The sequence below is a fragment of the Rhinichthys klamathensis genome, unplaced genomic scaffold, assembly GCF_029890125.1.
Source record: "Rhinichthys klamathensis goyatoka isolate OS25496 unplaced genomic scaffold, OSU_Roscu_1.1 h1tg000259l_1, whole genome shotgun sequence".
Classification (NCBI taxonomy): Eukaryota; Metazoa; Chordata; class Actinopteri; order Cypriniformes; family Leuciscidae; genus Rhinichthys; species Rhinichthys klamathensis.
Genome location: NW_026606781.1, coordinates 917,402 through 941,036, shown reverse-complemented (window position 1 = coordinate 941,036; position 23,635 = coordinate 917,402). Strand labels below are relative to the sequence as shown.

Below are 23,635 nucleotides of genomic sequence, written 5' to 3'. Positions count from 1 at the left end.
TTTTTTAACTTGCTGTTATGTTATTTGATGTAGATAGTTTGTAGTATACTTGTTACTTCAATAAATTGGAACATTTTAAGCTTGTTGCGCATTTCATTAGCATTGTGTTGGGGCGATGGGGGCAGTGGGGCTTGAAAATTCCCCCTTGTCCAAAGTGGGGAATGACCGAAGAAGTTTGAGAACCACTGCGTTAAGTCAACCAACCGTGTCAGATCGTTGTCTTCCCTGGACTTGGAAATTTGACCGCAAAAATGAAACGAGTCTATCCATCGGGTGCAGAAAAAAGAAGAATATGTTTAAATCACTTTAAGGAAGCAAAGAAATTACTGGTCCAACTTCTCCCTCTTTTTAAAGTGTGGAAAAGAAGTTCAAAGATCGAGACTCCAGCAACACCTGTAGTATATGCAACAATTTTATTGAAGATTTGTTAGATTGGGTACAGTTGCCGGTTTGCGGTGGCAATTCTCCATTATTTACTGCAAGGCAGGGCCCCACCATTTTTCTGCTTAGGGCCCCCAGATTGACAGAGCCGGCCCTGCATCTATGGAGGACCAACTCTACCATATTTAAAAATAAATACAGAAATAAATAAATGCTCAATAAATAAATAAGCATACAATTAATTGCTCCAAAAAATACAATAAACAAATAAATGTAGGTAGAAATTAAATTATACAGTGAGACATAAATGTATATATCTCTTTTAATTAGCTTCTTTATTTATTCACCTTTGTAATAATTACATTATTTATTTATTGTCCGTTATAATCTTCAACTTTATTTATTAATTACTTATTTTTTTAAGTATTTATTTATGTGCATGTTATAATATTTTTGTCTGTTTTATTATTCCTTTGTATTTTTTTACCCTATTTATTTCTTCAATGCTATTTATTTCTGCCTGTCGTTTTTACATTTCTGTATGCATTTCTGCCTCATTATGTAAATGAGGAGGGGCTGTGTCTTAAGGGGTCAACTTCTGCCCATTGGTTGGTTAGCATTTTACTGCATCGGTCGAATCTACATGCCACCGGCCGCGAATTTTTTTTTTTTTTTTTTGCAGGGTGGTAGGGGAAGACTCATTAATATTCATTAGGGAACTCATCCCTGATTGTCAATTTAAAAGATACATTTTAAAGTCAAGAAAGTCGCAGTTTGCTGTAAAACTGTTGAGGTATAAGACTGTGAAAATACGTAATTAAAAAGACTACAAACCCAAACGGCGCACATTTTCTCTCAATGAATAAAGCTAACTTTAATGAAGCTAACGTCTGTCATTTCGTCTATAGTCTGACGTTATAATCGTAACGTTACGCCGTCATGCCGGAGTGTTTTGTACCAGACTGCACACACACGAGCAGCGGATCTCGCTCGTTGTTTCGCTTCCCGGGAGATGTAGTTCATTGAGCGATTTTTACATAAAACTAAATGTTACTCTTCTGTTTTATGACAAACTGCGACTTTCTTGACTTTCATAATTATCTTTTAAATTGACAAACATCATATGTGTAATTCAGGGCACAGTTCAGACGGAATAAAAAAGATAAGTTGTCTCTCGCCATTGACCATACATATTTTTTCCAAAATAAGGTCCCATGAGCCGGAAGCGGAGGGGCGGGACTTAGGCTCTTAAGACACAGCCCCTCCTCATTTACATAATGAGGCAGAAATGCATACAGAAATGTAAAAACGACAGGCAGAAATAAATAGCATTGAAGAAATAAATAGGGTAAAAAAATACAAAGGAAGAATAAAACAGACAAAAATATTATAACATGCACATAAATAAATACTTAAAAGAATAAGTAATTAATAAATAAAGTTGAAGATTATAACGGACAATAAATAAATAAAGTAATTATTACAAAGGTGAATAAATAAAGAAGCTAATTAAAAGAGATATATACATTTATGTCTCACTGTATAATTTAATTTCTACCTACATTTATTTGTTTATTGTATTTTTTGGGGCAATTACTTGTATGCTTATTTATTTATTGAGCATTTATTTATTTCTGTATTTATTTTTAAATATGGTAGAGTTGGTCCTCCATATGCATCCGCCATTTCTCTCTCAAAAAATATAAATTGTTTGTGTGGACCACACAAACAATTTATATTTTTTGAGAGAGAAATGGCGGATGCATATGGAGGACCAACTCTACCATATGTGGTGCAGAGTATGTAAGGACAGACAATATTCACACAGGGACAGATTCACATATAGCGCGACTGAAGGCACAGAAGCTGATGCGCTTGTGTTTTTGGGGTGCTTTATAGTTTCCTGGTCGATGACGTCACCCGCCTATGACGCTCCATCTCTCCATTGGGCTGATTCCATACGTGCTTCATGACGCACAACGCAGGGGCGTTGCCACAGCGCTTGACGCAGCTCGAAGTTCCCTTGAAAGGGAACCTATTTTTCTCACTTCCACTGTCCCCAGCAATCCCCCGGTGCTGGAATGCGGATGCAGCTGCATATGGCACACAGAGCCAACCTGATGTCATAGCTCATAAATAACCCTCATGACTTCCATTATAATATGTCAAAATTCAAAATGAATCAATGGACATATTATACTCTCGAGGACATTCCAATTATCCAATTATAACCAAGGTCAAAGGTGACACTGGCATGGAGGGGCCAAGGTCATCACTAGGGCACGAGGTCAAGGCAAAAGGTCAAGAGGTCACCATCAATCACAGGGTCATCAATCATTTTGACACAAGGTGAATCATAACACTACTTATGTGCAGAATTCTGCTGCTAGGATCCTGACTGGGGTCAAAAGAAGTGAACACATTTCTCCAATTCTGAAGTCCTTGCACTAGCTCCCATTCAGGTTCTGCATTGATTTTAAATTCCTTATGCTCACATATAAGGAACTGCATGGTCTAGCTCCTCAGTATCTGTCTGCACTTTTAACTGTATACTCCTAAGCGTCATTTGCGCTCCTCTCAAGCTGGTCTTTTGGCTGTTCCACAGACACGTTTGGATCTGTAGGGGACAGGGCTTTCTTGTCCTATGCTCCTAGACTCTGGAACGCACTTCCTTCCTTTTAATGTTAAAGATGCACAAAACATTTTTAAATCCAACCTAAAAACTCACTTTTTTAGGTTAGTTTCTTTCTAATGGTTTTAATTATTTTGTATTACAGTGTGTTCTTTTGTACGCTTTGCATTTCTATCTGTGTATTTTTTACTTTTATTTTTTTATTTTTTTTTTTTTGAGAAGCTGCTATATAAAATAAAGTTTATTATTATTATTTAGATAGGCATAGTGTGGTATAAATGTTTTGATGGTGTTAAGTGTTAATTTGAATAGCATTGAAGTTTAACTGTTTAAGACTCAGAATACTATTGTAAACTGCAATTTTGAGTAGAGTTTTTTCTAAAATTGCTTGAGAAAGATAACATGAATCCAGGGTGGAAAGTTTATAGCAGAAATATTTGAGCGAATGCATTCAGTAAACATGAGAATTAAATTTTATGAAACCTTTTTAACTTTTATGGAACCTTTAAAAGTTCAAATTTGATTCAAGACACTCTTGATCCTCAGCACTCTTATGATGTGTATGATAAGGTTTAATGTAATCATATAGATCAGATATTAGTGTTGTAATAGTGTATCTTGTTGAAAAATCACAAAGGCTAATTATTGGCTGAAATAAACAGGTTTATTAAGAAAGGTACTTTTACAATAAACATTCATATTATATGACATCAGTAAATGTTCCTTTCAAGTGTTAAAGATTCATTCTTCTTTGGCCTGGAAAAGAAGGAAGAGGCAAACATTAGTTTTATTAACAAAAATGTACTTAACTTAACATAATGAAGAGATTACAGATGTGCAAATGTCATACAGTATATGTAACATCAGCATAATGCAATTATTATAGTTCCATTACATCTGCTGAAAGGTAGTTCATGCATTTTGGATAAGCAAGTTGAATAAATAATTTTAAAAAAATCATCTACTTAGTCTAACCTTTCCAGAATCACGGCTCTTAACTTTGAGCTTGTTGACCTGAGACTCAGAAATGTCAGCACGCTCCTCAGCCTCCTCAAGCTCATGCTGCACCTTCCTTAACTTGGACAGGTGACCATTGGCTTGCTCCTCCTAAAGGTTTTTTTATATGGTTCATGTATCACGTTTCATCAAATTAGCATTCCAATATAAATAATTACAGTGTCAAAATGTTCTATTAGATATTTACATACCGCCTCTTCAGACTGCCTCTTGTAGACTTTGACCTTCAGCTGCAGTTTGTCAACCAAATCCTGGAGTCTGGCGATGTTCTTCTTGTCCTCGTCAGTCTTCAAAAAATATACATTTACAAAATTAAGCATTGATCTTTTACTAAAAATAGGCATTGTCAGTACATACACTATTATACATACTCTTGTCTGAACAAACTTGTGAGGAATATGGTCATACCTGATAAGTGAGCTCTTTCACTCTCCTCTCATATTTGCGGACACCTTTAACGGCATCAGCTCCACGTCTCTGCTCAGCTTCAACTTCAGCTTCAAGCTCACGGACCTAAAGAAAAGATTATTTTTATTCAAACACATCATAATATAACATACTTCACTTTGCCCATATCATAACTATAAAGAGGCTTACTCTGGACTCCAACTTCTGGAGTTGTTTCTTTCCTCCTTTCATGGCCAGATTCTCAGCCTCATCCAGACGGTGCTGCAGGTCCTTCACTGTGATCTCCAGATTTTTCTTCATCCTCTCAAGGTGAGAACTGGTGTCCTGCTCCTTCTTCAGCTCTTCTGCCATCATTGCAGCCTTTTGAATTAATACAGAAAGTCATTAGATCCAAATTTGTTTTAAGTACGTAAGCGTCTTATGAAACATTTGGCAGCTACTGTTGCTCACATCAGTGATGGCCTTCTTGGCTTTCTCCTCTGCATTTCTGGCTTCCTGTACAGTGTCATCAACTTCACTCTGGACATGAACAAGGTCAGCCTCAAGCTTCTTCTTGGTATTCAGGAGACTTGTGTTCTACAAAATGGAAAGTAACAGTTTGAGCATTTGGAATGATGCCCTCAATTCCCTTAATTTCAGGGAAACAATATGCCCTTACCTGAGAGTGCAGCAGCCCAACACGCTCACTGATATCCACCAACTCTTGTTCAGCCACTTTGCGGCCTCTCTCTGTCTGCTCCAGAGCAGCTCTCAGCTCCTCAATCTCAGACTGCATCAGAGTGTTTCTGCGCTCCACCATGGCCACCTGCTCCTTCATGTCTTCCTGTCCTCTCTGGGCATCATCAAGGTGCAGTTGGGCATCCTGAACATAACAACGACTTTAGAATCAGCTTTCCATGTGGTTTCTGCTAGACTGTACTTACCATATGTTAGATTATAAAATTAATTAATTAATTAATTAATACAACGCAAAGTCAAAAAGAAGAATTCCTATGCATACCTTGAGTTGTCCCTGGACGTTCCTGAGCTGTTTCTGAGCCTCAGCAGCCTGGCGATTGGAGTGGCTCAGCTGAATCTCCATCTCATTAAGGTCTCCCTCCATCTTCTTCTTGATTCTCAGGGCATCATTCCTGCTCCTGACTTCAGAGTCCAGAGTGCCCTGCATGGATTCAATGACTCTCTGGCTGTTCCTCTTGATCTGCTCCATCTCCTCATCCTTCTCTGCAAGCTTCCTGTCAACCTCTCCCTTGATCTGGTTTAGCTCAAGCTGGACACGAAGAATCTTGGACTCCTCATGCTCCAGTGTACCCTATGACAAATAAAACAACATTAAATATAATAATGAAAATATGCATTAATAACACAGTATGATGGTTCTAGCAAGAATTCCATATTGATCTCCAGATACTCACTTCGGCCTCCTCCAGGGCGGTCTGAATCTCTGACTTCTCAGTTTCCACTGTCTTCTTGGCCTTTTCCAGCTCATGGATGCTCTTACCAGTCTCACCTAACTGCTCTGTCAGATCTGAAATTTCCTCTATAGAGAGAAAAACATTTTTTTATCAAAATGCACATTCATTAATCATATGTGCTTACTTTTTAATGCTCACTGAGAATTAAAACATTTAAAGGGATAGTTCACCCAAAAATGAAAATGTTATCATCAATTACTCACCCTCATGTCATTTCAAACCCGAAAAGACTTTCATTCATCTTTGAAACACAAATGAAGATCTTTTTGATGAAATTTGAAAGCTTTCTGCTACGCAATTGACACTTTGAAGCTTCAAAAAGTTCATACAGAGATCATAAAACTAAACCATATGAATTGAGCTCTCAGATTTCATCAAAACGATCTTAATTTGTGTTCCGAAGATGAGCAAAAGTCTCACGAGTTTGGAATGACATGAGGGTCAGTAATAAGTTTTAAAAAAATCATTTTGGGTGAACAACCCCTTTAAGTTTTTTCTAGTTTAACGGTTTAATTCTTACGCTGCAGATTCTTGTTCTCTCTCTTGAGGGTCTCCAGCTGATCCAGGCTCTCCTCATAAGAGTTCTTCATCTTGAACAGTTCAGTGCTGAGTGAACGAGCCTCTTTCTGGGCACCTTCCAGCTCTGCCTGACCTTCCTCATATTTCTGCTTCCATTCTGCCAGGACCTTTGGTGGAGATATTTTAGGATCGGTTTGTTTATAACATGTTTGACAAAGCCCATTCTAGCCATACTTTACAAAGAGAATATCATATGACTAAAACTGTTTACCTTGTCAAAGTTCTTCTGCTTCTTGTCAAGGTTGGCAGCCAAACCATTGGCTCTCTCCACATCAATCATGAGGTCCTCCACCTCACCCTGGAGTCTCTGTTTGGTCTTCTCCAGAGATGCACATTTGGAGTTCACTGCCTCAACTTGTTCCTCTGCCTCTTGCAGACGCTGAGCCAGTTTCTTCCTGTTAAGTAATACACATTATTTTGAATTCTAATCTATAAAATAGGTGTGAGAATTGGAAATATTATACAATAAAATACATACTTGGACTCTTCAAGCTCCTCAGTGCGCTGGATGGCATCAGTTTCATATTTGGTTCTCCACTGAGCAACCTCACTGTTGGCCTTTGACATTCCCCGCTGCAGCTCAGCCTTTGCCTCCTGCTCTTCCTCAAACTGCTCACGGAGCAGGTCGCAGTCATGACGGGCTGATTGCACAGCATGGGCCAGTGCGTTCTTAGCCTAGGAGACAAAGTCACATAATATTAGCTTTCTCTACAGTAAAGTAATTGACAAGTATGTGCATGAATTGATTATGCTGTATTACCTTAACCTCCTCTTCAATATGCCTCTTAAGCTCCTCAATTTGCTGAGTGGAAGCTTGTTTGCCTCTGGTGAGCTGAGAAACCAGAGCCTCCTTCTCCTCCAGCTGACGGCCAAACTCACCTGTATAGATTTAGATTCACTGTGTCAGACTTCTATGTCTCCTTCAGTTTATTTCAAAAGAAATGGATGTAAGATTGTATTAGTCAGCATTAAAAAAGTCCTCTAATAAGACTGTTACAGTCAGACATTTACTGCTGAATAATCTTATTAATACACTGTTATTTTGTATTGATTATTGTTGATAATTATCGTTAATTAATGACAATAATTACTTTTGATACAATATTAATTTGTTCATGAGTTACCATTTTCAGTTTGAAATCTTGCACTTTGAGTACTGAGATCATTTAACTGACGAATGTTCTCGTCATTCTTGGACTTAATTTCACTAAGTTGGTCCTCAAGTGTGCGGCACATCTTCTCAAGATTGCCCTGCAAATACAAAAGTCATTAGATATGAAAAAACTTCAAGACTTGAATGTGTTGTATGTGACCCTTGCTGGCAAAATGAGTCACAATGAGCACATTTTCAAAAATGGGTTATTGTTATTAACTTTTACTGTTATTTAAAAACCTTCATGTATGATGATGTACGGTTTGTTGGAATCAGACAAAAAAGGACTGCGCTACAACTATTTGAAGTCAACAGAGTCAGAAAAGTAAATTTTGAGAAAAATCTAGTTAAAGTTTTCTTAAGGATCCAAAACAAAATCACATAGCAACCATACCTTAAAATCCCTGGTAATACCACCAAATGTGGCACACACCAAATCAAAACCAAATATCTATAGGAAAAATATATATAATTTTTTTTTTCCATGATACCACAATTGTTTGATTAACATTAATGAGACCTCCTGTATTACTTATTAAGACCTACTGTAATGCACGTGTCTAATATAATGTTACATATCAGATTTTTTGTTTACATCAGCATGAGTTTAAAAATAAAATTTCATTGGTTCAGAATTATGCCATCGAGAATTCGCTATGAATATTAAAACCTGTGCTGAGGGGAAGCACCAGTTGTTGAGAAGCGAGCAAGGAAAAAATAGCAATTTATTAATTATTAAAACAAAGGAAAGATTTAGGAAGGTACACCTCTCAGAAAACGTACAAATAAAGATCATTTTAGATGTTTAATTACTATTTGGAGCACTGGGATCGCTAGAAGAGGGCTTAATGAAAACATATTTGTGAATGAAAAAGAAATTAGACCAAAAATGTCATTTGCCTGTAGCTCGTAATTAGCACATGTGTATTCCAACTCATTTTGCCAGCATGGGTCACATATATTCTTTAGATTATTTCCCAACCTTTGCTTTGGCAACAGCTTCCATGTTGCTGGAAAGATCATCAATCTCCATTTTGAATTCGCTCTTCTCTTTCTCAAGCTTCTGCTTGACACGCTGCAGGTTGTCAATTTGCTCTCCCAGCTCGGCCACACTGTCTGCCTGCTTCTTGCGGAGGGCAGCAGCAGTAGCTTCATGCTGGAGGGTGGACTCTTCAAGATCACGACGCAGCTTCTGGAATTCAGCTTCACGTTTCTTATTCATCTCGATCTGAGCAGAAGTGGCTCCTCCAGCCTCCTCAAGCCTCTCACTGATCTCCTCAAGTTCCCTGGAGAGATCAGCTCTCTGCTTCTCAACCTTGGCACGAGCAGCGCGCTCAGCCTCGATCTCTTCCTCCAGTTCCTCAATGCGAGCCTATGGTGGAAAGTAGTTAATTAGATTTTTGGTGATATGCATTTGATCATAATGATGTAATGTTTGAAAAAAAATCTCATAATACTTGAAGCTCCTTGATTTTCTTCTGGAGTTGAGCACCTAGAGATTGTTCATCTTCAATTTTGCTGAGCAGCTGACTTGTTTCAAAGTCTTTCCTGTTCAACAATAAGTAGTTGTAAAAAAACATAACACAACAAAAAAAGTTTTCAATGTTTTCAAAGATTTCCTGCTTTAATTACTTTTTTATTTTCTCATCAGATTGCTGCTTGTCATTCTCCAGGTCCATGACGGACTCTTGGGATAATTTCAGGTCTCCTTCAAGCTTTCTCTTGGTTCTCTCCAGGTCCATGCGGAGCTTCTTCTCTTGTTCAAGGGAACCCTCAAGCTATAGGACAATTGTAAAATATGTTCACAGCAGAAATCAGTTGATTTGATGAATCAATTAATATAATTAATTTACATAATCAACTCACATCATCAACTTGCTGCTCAAGCTTTGTCTTGGATTTGGTCAGGGTGTTGACTTTGTCCTCCTCGGCCTGAAGATCATCCAGTGTCTGCTGATGTGACTCTTGGAGGGCTTTCTTCTCCTTCGTAAGCTTGGCAATGCTCTCATCCTGAGCTGCCATTTCCTCAGTCAAGTTCTTGACCTATAGGATTTTTTGTTCCAAATAAGCTTAAATATTACAATTTATATATTATATCAACATATAAAACAGAGATTAAGTCTAATATTTAAGCAACTCAATCTCTAACCTTATTCTCAGTGGCATGTTTCTCCTTTTCCACTTTAGCCAAGGTGAGCTCCAGGTCATCAATGTCTTTCTTCAGCTCAGAGCACTCATCCTCCAGTTTCCTCTTCTTGGCTGTTAGTTCAGCATTGATTTCTTCCTCATCCTCCAGTCTCTCAGTTGTCTCCTTGAGTTTAGCTTCAAGCTGGATTTTGCTTTTGATCAGACCCTCACACCTCTCCTCAGCATCTGAGAGACCCTCAGATTCCTGTTAGTAAAATAGATTGCTATTTCATTGGAAACAACCTTGCTCATTTTTAATGTAGCCAGAATTCAGTTAATTATCAAATATACTCACAGATGCTACTTGCAGCTGCAGATCATTTTTCTCTTGCAACAGTGCTACCATCTTCTCTTCAAGCTCCTTCTTTTTGGCTTCAGCCTTAACCAAAGCCTCTTTGCATTTTGTAAAGTCCTCTTTCATGTTTGCCAGCTCCTTCTCAGTCTCTGCACTCTGAAGCAGAGGCTTGATCTTGTAATAAACCTTCATCCATGGCCAGTGTTTGACATTCATGAATGAACGGATGTTGTATTGGATGGTGTAAATCGACTCCCTGTGAATAATTCATCATTAAATGGCATAATCATCATTAAGTTTGCACAGTTATCATTGATGTCATCTTTACTCATGACAATAATCACCTCCTCTCCATCATTTTCACAAACTCCCTCCTCATCAGGTAACCACGGCAGAGAGCCTGAGTCATTGTGACCAGAGTAGCCAGTTTCTCATCACGCATCTCCTCAAGAACACCCAGAAGACCAGCTTTGAAGAACACCTGAATTTATGTAAAACAGTAAATCAAAATATATTGATTTAAACTGTATAAGCTAAATGACCATGATCACTGAATCTTTGAAATTTGTAAAGCTAAATATGAACCTTCGTATTTCCAAATCTGTAGTCGTCATGATTAATGTCAATGGATCCCAGGAGTTTCTCACTGGCCTTCTTGTTATCCATAAACTGTCCCTCTGGGATAACACCGGCATTCAGCACCTTGTATCTGTGGAAAATGTATCAAAATTCTTCATTTCTTTTAATTAGGAGCCTCCTAGGAAATGTTGCTTTCATGTGGTCCCATTTACCTCTGCTTAAAGTCACCATATTGGATTCTGCTGGGGAAACCCTTTGTGCAGATTCTGATACCCTCCAGAACACCATTACACCTCAGCTGGTGGATAACCAGGAAGTTCTCCATGAGACCTATAACGAACAGTTTACACCATGAACTTGGTAAATTAAATTCATCATATATATTGAGAAACAAAATATCTGTACGTTTTTTGTTAAATACTTTACCTGGAGTCTTGGACTCATTAGGAATCAGGCAACGCACAAAGTGAGGGTGAGTGGCCCTTAAGTTGGTCATGAGTTTGCCCAAGTTCTCCTGTGGAGAATAGAAAAAGGTTGGCATGCTTTGTATTTCTTTATTTTTTCTCAAATAAAGCAGTATTGCTGTGATGACATCTCTAAACATACCCTGAACTGGGAGGACACAGTCTGCATGGAGCCACCCTTCTTCTTGCCTCCCTTTTTAGTATTATCTATTGAGATAAAAATACAAAGGAACATGTATAAATGCAAAAACAAGAAAGAAAGTTAAAAACTGAATCAAAGTTTTGTTAAATAGATTTTTTCTTTACCCTCAACAACAGGTGGGTAGAGAGTAGCCAGCAGTTTGACAGAAGACTTCTGGTACAGCAGCAGAACAGACTCATTCAGTGGATCCTTGTTCTTGTCCAACCAGCCTGTGATATTGTAGTCCACAGTTCCAGCGTAGTGAACCAGGGAGAAGTGGGCTTCAGCCTTGCCTTTGGCAGGCTTTGGTTTCTCGAAAGCTTTAGTCTTGCCAAGATGCTGATCATATAGCTTGTTCTTGAAGGAAGCATCTGAAGCCTTGGGGAACATGCACTCCTCTTCAAGGATGGAGAAGATACCCATGGGCTGTTTATAAAAGAATGTTGTTTATTATCAAAAATTGAAGATTTTGAGAATAGGATCAATGGAAATTAAGAAATTCATAAACCATCGATAACCTTCTCAATGAGCTCAATGCAAGAAGCCAAGTCCATGCCGAAGTCAATGAACTCCCAAACAATGCCCTCCTTCTTGTACTCCTCTTGCTCCAGCACAAACATGGTGTGGTTGAAAAACTGTTGCAGTTTCTCATTGGTGAAGTTGATGCACAGCTGCTCCATGCTGTTGTACTGGAGGACAACAAATTACAGAAACATTTACTACCTTCTGAATATCATTCATTTTGACATAAAAAGAGATAAAAGAATCATTCTTACATCAAAGATCTCAAAGCCAGCAATATCCAGCACGCCAATGTAGAAATTTCTTTGTTGTTTTGTGTCCAACATCTGGTTGATACGAATGACCATCCACAAGAACATCCTCTCATAGATAGATTTGGCCAAGGCGCTAACAGAGTTGTACACCTATAAGTAGAATAGAGTGGCTATTTTATTCTGCTTCCACAATAATTAGCCAGAATTTTAGGTTAAACACACGGCATGCTGGAAATGTTACTATACCTGTGCCACGGTCTGGCCTTTGGTCACATACTCATTTCCAACCTTGACTCTGGGGTAGCACAAAGCCTTCAGCATTTCAGAAGAGTTCAAACCCAGAAGGTAGGCGATTTTGTCAGCCTCTGTAAAATACATTTTCAAATAAATTATCTTTGCTCTATAGAGTCTTTTGTGTAAAATTATAATAAATCAGGCACTAGGTACTTTCCCTTTTATTTTTTAGATTTATTGATGTGCACGCATGCTTCTAGTTTATATTTGCACTAAACATTTTATACACAGTTTCTGTTGTTTATCAGCAAAGTCGAAGAAACGGTTACTAAAGCCCAGGATAGCACAAGTCTCACCCTCTGTGCCATCAGGCTCAGCCTGCTCCTCACGCTGCTTCTGCTTGAACTTCATGTTACCATGATGAAGCACAGCTCCAGTGAACTTGTAGATGCCCACTTTATCATCACTTGTGAAACCAAGAATGTCAATAGCTTCCTGTACATTACAGAGAATAATGAAATATATGATTTGCCATATTTAAATAGAATATGTCAATATTCAAATAGCAATGACTCACATCAGTAGCATCCAGCTCAACTTTATCATCAATGCTGGCCACTGTGATCTGACCCTGACTGCACATGGGGTAGTCATAGGGGTTGGTGGTGAGGAGCGACATTTCTGTAGAGTACACAGCATTTATGAAAGAGCATCTTACAATATTATCTGAAACATTGAATGAATGAAATATGTGCACCTACCAATAATCTCAGGCTTATGGTTGGTCATCATCTGGAAGAAGATGTGGTAGCCTCTCTCATCTGGAAGCTGGAATGACACTCTAGACTTCTCCAGCAGATCTGTTGAGAGAATGTACTTGAGTCACAATCATCTGAAGAGTGACAGATAAAGACAAATGTTCAGGATGGATCAATGAAATCATGTCCACGTACATGTCTCAATGTCAGCACTAGCCAGTTTTCCAGTTGTGCCGAAATGAATTCTGATGAATTTACCCTGTTTAAATCATAATAGAAATAATTATTATTATTATAATCTCTTTATAGAAAACTCTGTACAGTAAAATTTAACACAACTGACCATCTGTACTGTAAATAAACAGTGGTTAACTTACAAAACGAGATGAGTTGTCATTTCTCACAGTCTTGGCATTACCATAAGACTCAAGCAGAGGGTTAGCAGCAATGATCTGGTCCTCAAGAGAGCCCTGTGATGTTTGAAGGATTTTCAGTTATTTTCAATTGTTTTTCTTTTTCATGACTAAACACAATTTATAGGCATTTCACAAATTCACATATCGTATAGTTTGTGAGATGAGAGTAAATCATCATCTTTTAAAATAATATATATGACATAGTTTTGTATCTCGTACCTTTATTTTACTGGCCTCTTTCTTGACACCTGACACTGCAACTGTGGCAAAGTACTGGATGACACGTTTCGTGTTCACAGTCTTTCCAGCACCAGATTCTCCTCTGGTTTATAAGAGATTAGAAGACAGAAGATTGAAAGACATGTATATAGGCTTTTCAAAGTATATTCAATCTTTGTTCAATCTTAAATTATATTTTGTAATTATCTCCATAAATTTTCCATCTATGTTATACTTTTCATTTTTGTCATGGTCTGAAATTAAATTAAAATACTTACGTAATTAGGACAGACTGGTTTTCTCTATCTGTTGATTAAAAATTGCGAAATATCCAGTAAATATTTATTATATTAACAGCAACATCTAATTCATCTGAATGAATTCTATAGAATTCAATTCCATAATGTCTTACCAGTCTGCATGAACTGATAGGCGTTGTCAGAGACAGAGAAGATGTGGGGTGGGGCCTCCATACGCTTTTTGCCTCTGTAGGCAGACACCACTTCTGCATCATACACTGGGAGCCACTTGTAGGGGTTCACAGTTGCGCAGAAGAGTCCAGAGTAGGTCTGAAATGAGCAGAGACATGGTCAGATTCCAATAACACAGAAAAAATTAATTTAAATGCTTTTTATGTTGTTTCAGAACTTACGTAGATCATCCACGCAGCATAACGCTCTTTGAGGTTATACAGGACAGAGGCTTCATTGAGATGGGTCATCATGGCCATGTCCTCAATCTTGTCATACTTGGGAGGATTCATTGGGTAGACATCTTCTTCCTTAGCAACTCTCTCCTATAAATTTGATCAATTAGATATTAGATATAAAAGAAAACAATGTAATAAGTAATTTAACAAGCATCTACATGAAATGGAAATTCAAATTTACCTCCTTAGTATCAAGCAAAACAACTGTGACTTTGCCACCGTCTTTGCTCTTGATTGTTCCCTTGAGGTACAACTCTTTGACATCAACCACATAGCAGGCAGCCTTGGCATCAAATGGTTTGGCCTGAGCCTCCATTCTCTCCCTCTCAGGCTTACGAAGGTAAATGGCAGCTTTGCCATAAATGGCCATCTCCGCGTCCGTACTCATGGTGGCGCCTTACTAAAGAGAGAACAACTTATCCATTACAAATTTCATAAATATTCAACAAAGGCAAGACACATAAAATATAAAACACATGAATGGTAGGAAAGAGGCATATGCCTAAGTTTAGGCTTACACATGAATACAGACACAGAAAACAATACTAGATAAACATTTAGATAACAAGCAAAAAGCAGGTAAGGGGCCCATTAATGGCAAAAATGTCGATTAAATATTTCTTTCTGGGAAATTGAAATGCTGGTCTCAGGGGACGGCAGATACAGTACAATATGAATTGTGGCATTTATGAAGTTTCAGGACAATACAGAGATTTTAACTGCCGACTATGAGTCTTACTTGTGGACTCTCAGCCCGAGTGCATCCTCCTGCTTCGAGTATGAATGAAACGGACATTACATTGCATGTGTGTACTCACTTATGCTCACAAAGAGAGCTAAAGAGAGGGTTTTCTCCTCTGTACAGTAGATAAGTGTACTTGAGTTTTTTTCTCTCAATTGATGCATAAGATTTCCTGACAAATATTAAGACATTTCTGTGACAGATTTTTTTATTAAATTAATTTGATATTTTATGATAAAACTTAAGACATTTCTAATGGTTTATATTTATGCAAATGTCATCATGGATTATAATAGCAACACTGCATCCCAATTTTGAATTGAATTTAATCAGACCAACAGTTCTGTAGTTAGAGCCAATTTCATGTTTTGCTCTAATACAGCATTATCAATTGGCCCTTTCCCGCTTCTTTTTCTGTTTCCACAAACGGAGTCTGCTCAGAAATGTGTCAAATGTCCTCTATATCTGGGCCAAATTTGTATAACTTTCCCACAAGGGGTTTTATGGGCTCTCAGACTCAAAAATGGAATAAGAAAAACAGAATTCAATACAACACAATAAAAAACAAATACAAAAGGTGCCTATGTTGACAATGGGACCCCTTCCTTAAATTCATCTTACTAATACATTTTAAACACATTTCTTTATAAATAAATTACATAAGTTTTTAAAAACAGCATGCTTCTCCAGTTTTTGTCTATAATACAGACTATAACAACTGTTTTCATCTACCCTAATCCACACACTGAATCTTAAACTCACTTGCCTTTTGTCCTTGAGACCAGATGAAATGTTCACTACCCTTGGATTAAAAAAAAAATCAATTAATTAAAATGTATTAATATAAATAAAAACACAATTACTTTGAGCACAGACACATAAGTAATGATGTTAAATTCCTTTAAGTCACAGTCAGCTTAGGCTCTTACCACTTGATGGAACTTCTGAGGTCTTCTCTGCATCTCTTCTGGCCTACCCTCTTGGCTTTTATAGAAGTTGATCATGCACACTAAGCAGAATCTATACACGGGCAACCTCATATATTTTGATATGACCTGTCTTGAGCCATTTTTTTGAGCCATGAGCTTTCTGTACACAGACATCCTACCTAATGAAATCAGATATAAGTCAAACCTTTATTGCTTCAAAATATATAGGTCACAGCTTCCATCTCAAAATTCAGGAGTATTATAATTATTTATTTTTAGTCTATTAATATCTTACTTTGACATATGACACACACTGAAGTTAATAAATCCTTTTTTGGGATGAGGGTACATTCAGCCACCCCTCCCCCTTTTTAAATCAGAAAACATTTCACCTTTTCACCCATGGAAGTTCTTGTAGCAGGCTAATGCGACAGCAATTGGGCTAAACAATAAAATATGTTACAAATCTGACAAGTTATAGTTCAGGAATATAGAAAAATACTGTAAAATATGTCTAATTGTCACGGTGTGGTGCAGGCAGAAGAAGGCAGAAGGTTCACACACCAAATACAATGGAGAACAGACCAAGACTGACAGAAGGGAACTAAATACAACCACAGATGAACATTGATTAAATGGTAAATGGACTGCATTTATATAGCACCAAAGCGCTTTACATTTTTGTAAATGTAAGGCCACCAAAGCGCTTTACATTTTGTCTCACCCATTCACTCACTCATTCACCAACGGCGGTGTCAGCCATGCAAGGCGCCATCCAGCTCGTCAGGAGCAGTTGGGGTTAGGTGTCTTGCTCATGGACACCTCGACACTTGGCCAGGTGGAACTGGGGATTGAACCACCAACCTTCCAGTTTGTAGACAACCTACATGAACCACTGAACCACTGCCGCCCAACACAACACAACACAACACAGGTGAAACAGATGATGATAATGATGACAATTAACTAAACACAGGTGATGCAGATTAACTAAATGTAATCATAGAAACAAACGAGTGGCGGGAAAACAGAGCAAAGGAAGACATATGACTAGTGACAACAAGACTCAGACAGAAACACAACTGTGACTGTACTCCCCCCTCCCAGTAGGCGCATCCCCGCGCCATTGATAGAGGGAGGGGACTCAGGAGGAAGACGAAGAGCAGGAGGGACCAGGGCGGAGCAGACGATGCAGGCGGCCAGGGCGGAGCAGGCAGAGCAGGCTGTGCAGGCGGCCAGGGCGGAGCCGACGGAGAGAGGAGCCATGGTGGAGGCAGGACTGATGACTCCAGGGGGCCGACTGACGGGGCAGAGCAGATGGGAGAGGAGACCAGGGTGGAGCCGGAGAGCCGACGAGCCTAGGCAACGCTGAGGATCCGGAGGGACATGGCGACGCCGCTGGCTCTGGCGACTGAGGTGCAGGCGGGGACACAGAAGGGCATGGTGGAGACAGAGGGAGTGAGGACCAAGGAAGAACTGAAGGGAGTGAGGAGTCCAACGGAGCAGGGGCAGTAGTAGTAGCCAGAGGAGTGCAGTCCAGAGATGAGGGAAGGTCGACGAGGGACCAAGGTGGTTCTGGGGGGACGAGGGAGCCTGGCTGAACTGGTGAACTGATGGGCCATGGTGGAGCTGAGAGAGGTAGGAGCCAAGGTGACGACAATGGACCGTCGGGCTGAGGCGGAGTTCTGGTCGCGGAGGTCGGAGGCGGAGACTGGGGATCCACCGACCAGGCTGGAGCTGTAGGCCGGCGGACCCACGGCGACTCCACCTCCCCGAAGGTGGTTAGAGGAGCTGAGGGGCTGACAGGCAGTGGTGGCATATGGGATGAGGTGGGAGAGGGAGGCTGGGGGGGACAGAAGACTCAGGCTCGGGGACAGAAGACTCAGGCTCGGCAGGGCTGACGTGAAGCTCAGGCTTGGCAGGACGGACATGAAGCTCAGTGGGACGAGACACTAGTTCGGCAGGCATGACGTGAACAGGCTCAGGCTGGTCAGGCATGACGTGAAGATTAGGCATAACGTGAAGATCAGGCATAACGTGAAGATCAGGCTGTCAGGCATGACATGAGGATTCCCTGGGTCTAGCTGTGTTCCGGATCGAGGCACGACCCTCTCCAAACACCAGATGACGGTCTCCCTCCAGTCCAGTCCGGTGGTGTCTGGGAGGTCGATTTGATGGCTAAATGTGGCCCCGAACAAGGTGCACAGGCTCTCGTCGTCGAGGGCACTGGAGACGGCAAGGCTGCAAAAATCCAGGGCAAAAGTAAAAAAGTTTTGGCTCTCCTGAGCCATGACGATTATTCTAACCCTATCGTCCATTTTGGACGGTCCGTTCTTCTGTCACAGTGTGGTGCAGGCAGAAGAAGACTAGAGAGAATAAAAGGTTCCAATACAAACTTTTACTTACAAGATAACTCAAATAGATACAGACAGGCAGAAGGTTCACACAGACCAAATACAACGGAGAACGGACCAAGACTGACTGAACAGAAGGAAACTAAATACAACCACAGATCAATATTGATTAACAGAACACAGGTGAAACAGATAATGATGATTATTAAACTAAACACAGGTGATGCAGATTAACTATATGACAGTTACCATGGAAACAGATGAGTGGCGGGAAAACAGAACAAAGGAAGACATGTGACTACAAGACTCAGACAGAATGCAACGCGCCAAAAAACGAAAGAAGAAGAAGACTCAGACAGAAACACAACTGTGACACCTATACAGTGAAAACACACAACAAGTGTCAGTTTTTCTTTGTAGAAGAAAGCCAGTAGTGATAAAATGGCAGATTCCCATCCTGCAAAAATCCCTTTGTTATAATTTGTGCAAAATATTCAAAGATTGTAGACATTTCTTGGTCTTCAACAGCTACAGTCTAAGCCTCAGCCACATGGAGAGTAAAATGATTCAAAACCACAATTGTAAGGTTCTGAGGAAGGAGGACCCAAAAGCAGAAGAATGCTTAATTTCAATTTATTGAAACAGTAATACAGTTGAAGCTGCACGGCTCCTGAACAGATTAACAGCAGTGAAGAAAATAGTCAGGCAGGCAGGGATCAGACTCCAGGATAATCAAATCCAAATCATGAGGCGAGAATCAGTATCAGACAAGCAGGGTAGTCAGGCGAGGAGCAAACAGAACCAAAAGTGACATCCCAACTCACAATCAGAAGCAGGCAGTAGGTCACAGCAGTAATCAGTCCAGAAAGGCAAACAGTAACCCAGCAAAATCCAAACTCCAGTACCAGTCCTAATGATCAGCAGCAATATAACAGTCCAAGACCAGTGAATGCTGGAGAGGAACAGGAAAACCGCAATACAACTGGGCAGAGAAAAATATGTTAGATAAAAAAAAAAAAAAATTAAACAAAATCTACTAAACAAGGAAAAAAACGGCAAGTGACCAGCAAAAGGTACAGAACATACTGCCAGAGAACAAAGGGAAAGAAAGCATAAATTTAGCTGAGAAATCAAGCAATAAGGGGAGACAGGTGAGCGGAAACGAGCAGATGCACTGATTGCGAAAAAAAACAGCTGTGCGCAAATGCGCTGATTGTGAAACACAAACAGCTGAGTGCAAATGCACGTGGAAAAGATGAAAATGACAGACACAAAGAAAGAACCGCTTTTCTTTTTTTGAGAAAAAACCGCTCCAACACCTACCGAGTGGCGTCAGGTGTAACAAGAATTGGAGCAGAAGTAAACCTGCATTTGAGTTCATCAAACGCACCCTGAGCCGCCACAGTCCAGGCAAATTTAGCCTTGGTGAAGGTCAAGGCAGTCAGAGGGGCCGCCACCTGACTGAAGTTCCTGATGAAACGCAGATAGAAATTGGCGAAACCCAGGAACTGTTGTAAACTCTTTCTGGTGTCAGGCACCGGGCAGTTAGAGAAGGGCATGGAAAGTACACTTCTCCGCCTTAATAAACAACTGATTCTCCAGCAGCCGCTGGAGCACTCGCCTGACGTGCCAGATGTGCACCTGGAAGGAGGGAGAGAAAATTAAAATATCATCCAGGTACACAAAAACTAATTTATTGATCATATCTCTCAGCACGTCATTGACGAGTGCTTGAAAGACGGCTGGGGCATTGGACAGGCCAAATACCAAATAAAAACCAAATACTCAAAGGGCCCTGTGGGGGTGTTAGAGGCCGTCTTCCACTCGTCCCCCTCCTTAATCCGAACAAGTTGGTAAGTGTTGCATAGATTCGCTCTAGATCGCTGATCGCTGATCGATTGCTCCTGTCTGCCTCGCTGCCTGCTGTGTGTTTGTTTGCTTCGAGGTTTGCTCCGAGGTTGTAAGCTCCGCCTGAGCCTCGTATTTCTTTTTGTTTTGAGCCTATCTAGTTGTTTATACTACTAAATACAGCTTACCCAACATCTCAGATTAACCTTACATCTCTAGCTTCCGTTATTGTTAACACAGCACGCTAGTAACTCGCTAACGTTAGCCTGCTAACGCGCCACCCGTGCGCTCATTTATTTATTTATTTTCTCTCGCGCGCCCGACACGTATCCAAACTTTAATTGAGGATGGTAAGTATGTTAGATCTTTAGATACTGTTTTGGATGCGCCTAGCATAGTGAACTCTTTACATGATTCGGTTCCGTCTGAAATAGAGCCCGTGCAGCAGGGCAGATGACAGGGTGACAGTGAGAGATCGTTCTAGTCGCGGATCAAAGAACCACCCTTCCGTTCCGATTCCCATAACAAACCGATTTGCCCCACTCAGTGAAACACCCACTGAGAATTCTGTTGATTGTGCCCTGGTAATTGGTGATTCGATCACACGGAACGTGAAAATAGAGACACCAGCCACCATAGTCACATGTTTGCCGGGAGCCAGAGCGCAAAGCAAATTTAAAATTTAAAAATTTAAAAGTGCTGGCTAATGCTAATCGTAAATTCTCTAAGATCATTATTCATGTCGGCACTAATGATGTTCGACTCCGCCAGTCGGAGATCACCAAAATTAATATTAAAGAGGTGTGTGAACTCGCAAGTACGATGTCAGGCACTGTAATTTGCTCTGGTCCCCTTCCTGTATGCAGGAGTGATGAGATAGTTAGCAGATTGGCCTCACTCAATGGTTGGCTGTCGAAGTGGTGTCCACAGAATAATATAGAATTCATAGACAATTGGAAAAGTTTTTGGGGCAAGCCTGACCTGTTGAAAAGAGATGGTATCCATCCCTCCTGGGCTGGTGCTGCTCTTCTCTCTAGTAATTTGGCTCATAGTCTTAGAGATAAAACATGACAATCTGGGGCTCAGGTCAGGAAGCAAACAGACTGGCTAAACCGACCGTCTGCTAGCGGCCTCACGTCACCAAGGTCAGATAAATCCCATCACATAGAGCCTCTTTCACCTAGATATCATATATAGACTGTGTCTGTTCCCTGAATTTGGAAATCCAAAAAACGTCAGGGTAAAAATTTAATTGATGTTCAACAAATAAAAAACAGATATAATACAGATGAGCAAATGATAAAGCTTGGGTTGCTGAATATTCGATCCCTTACTTCAAAATCTCTCATTGTTAATGATATGATTTCAGATTATAATCTAGATGTGCTGTGTTTGACAGAAACCTGGCTAAAACCAAACGATTACATTATTTTAAATGAGTCAACCCCACAAGATTATACTTATAAACATGAACCTCGTCTGAAAGGCAAAGGGGGAGGTGTTGCTGTAATTTATAGTAATATTTTCAAAACCACTAAGAAATCTAGTTTTAAATATACTTCTTTTGAAGTATTGGTGCTTAATGTAAAAATATGTAGTGTAAACGATAAATCACATTTGAGAATTATGCTGGCTACTGTATACAGGCCACCAGGGCACCATAAAGATTTTATCAAATAATTTGCGGACTTTCTATCAGAATTAGTATTGGCTGCCGATAAAGTACTAATTGTTGGTGATTTTAATATACATGTAGATAATGAAAAAGATGCATTGGGATTGGCATTTAAAGACATTGTAAACTCAATTGGAGTTAGACAACACGTGTCAGGACCTACTCATTGTCGTAATCATACTTTAGATCTAATATTATCACATGGAATAGATGTTGATGCTGTTGAAATTCTGCAGCAGAGCGATGACATCTCAGATCATTATCTAGTCTCATGGAAATTACATTTAGCCAAGGCTGCAAAGCCGACTCCGTGTTATAAATGTGTTAGACCTATAACTTCTGCCACTAAAGATTGCTTTATCAATAATCTTCCTAATCAGTTTCATCATCTCAGCATCCCGGATAGCTTAGAAGAACTTGATATTGCAACAGAAACTTTTAACTCTCTCTTTTCCAGCACTTTAGACGCAGTTGCTCCGTTGCGCTTGAGGAAGATTAAAGAAAATAGTCCAATGCCGTGGTAAAACGAGCACACTCAGGCCCTTAAGAGAGCAGCCAGAAAAATGGAGCGCAACTGGAAGAAAACTAAACTAGAGGTGTTTCGGATTTCATGGAAAGAGAGCTCGATTGCTTACAGAGAGGCTTTAAAAGCTGCTAGATCTGCTTATTTTTCAACCCTATTAGAAGAAAATAAACATAATCCAAGGTATTTATTTGAAACAGTGGATAAACTAACGAAAAAGAAAGCTTCAAGCTCAGAAGTGTCCAAGCAACACAGCAGTGATGACTTTATGAACTTCTTCACTTATAAGATTGATAATATCAGGGACAAAATTATAACTATGCAACCGTCTACCACAGTATCGCATCAGGGAGTGCATTGTAGTCTCCCTGAGGAAAAATTTGTTCCCTTTCGTATGGGAACTCCTACGTCTCGTCGTAGGAGTTTCCAACGAATTGGGATCACGGTAGGGAGACCAATTGCCTTCGAGTGAATTAAAACGAGCCAATAAATATTGGCATGCGGGATTTGCATTCTGCGTCCCGCCTAGCAATGCAGGTATAAAAGCGGAAGCGCACGCACATACCATTGCTTTTAGCTTCGGAGCCGACCGGTGTGTCCTCTGAGTGGATGAGCTTCAAGATTAGTAATTTATCTTCACGCTCAACGAGTCTGCTGTTTTCTCCGAGACCTCTCTGTGTTAGTGTGACGGCGCTTCAGCGATCTTCGCGATCTCCCGGGTACCGGCTGCTGCTTCACGCGATCTGCCTTTTTTTCAAAGAGCTGTTGTCACAGCTGGTATTCGGTTGAGTGCGCACAGCGGGCTTGCAGTTTCCCCGCTGTGTTGCCGCGTTTATCCCTGTGTGCTTCAGCACAATAAGAGAACGTTTTCTGTGAAAAGAGCAACACGGGTGAAGATCGCGTCCTTTTCAGGATGACGTTTAACCCGTGTGTTTCTGGATGCGGTCGCTTCCTGTCCTCATTTGACGGCCACGATCACTGTTTCGCGTGCCTGGGCTTAAGCATGTTGAGACTGCGTTCGTGGGTGGTTTATGTTCTCTCATGAGAGCATGATCACGTCGGCACGTTGTTCGTCTCCCCTTTCTCGTAAAGGCTTGAGCCGCT

General features: G+C 40.1%; 1 protein-coding gene across 1 annotated transcript; it reads right to left on the bottom strand.

The window, feature by feature from the left end:
- Window positions 1-3,655: 3,655 nt before the first annotated feature.
- Window positions 3,656-14,856, bottom strand: LOC130101629 (myosin heavy chain, fast skeletal muscle-like). The gene is made up of 39 exons (XM_056267448.1): window positions 14,642-14,856; window positions 14,404-14,547; window positions 14,164-14,320; window positions 14,030-14,057; window positions 13,752-13,854; window positions 13,494-13,586; window positions 13,312-13,375; window positions 13,120-13,218; window positions 12,936-13,039; window positions 12,715-12,853; window positions 12,371-12,489; window positions 12,125-12,274; window positions 11,867-12,037; window positions 11,474-11,774; window positions 11,310-11,374; window positions 11,130-11,217; window positions 10,916-11,033; window positions 10,710-10,833; window positions 10,469-10,605; window positions 10,125-10,380; window positions 9,792-10,034; window positions 9,509-9,685; window positions 9,275-9,420; window positions 9,100-9,190; window positions 8,625-9,014; window positions 7,614-7,740; window positions 7,250-7,368; window positions 6,968-7,164; window positions 6,701-6,884; window positions 6,431-6,596; window positions 5,851-5,975; window positions 5,439-5,747; window positions 5,097-5,300; window positions 4,889-5,014; window positions 4,628-4,798; window positions 4,439-4,543; window positions 4,222-4,317; window positions 3,989-4,120; window positions 3,656-3,769 (listed from the first exon to the last, which is right to left on the bottom strand). The coding sequence occupies exons 1-39, from the start codon at window positions 14,846-14,848 to the stop codon at window positions 3,755-3,757; spliced, it is 5,790 nt and encodes a 1,929-aa protein (XP_056123423.1). The 5' UTR covers window positions 14,849-14,856; the 3' UTR covers window positions 3,656-3,754.
- Window positions 14,857-23,635: the final 8,779 nt, after the last annotated feature.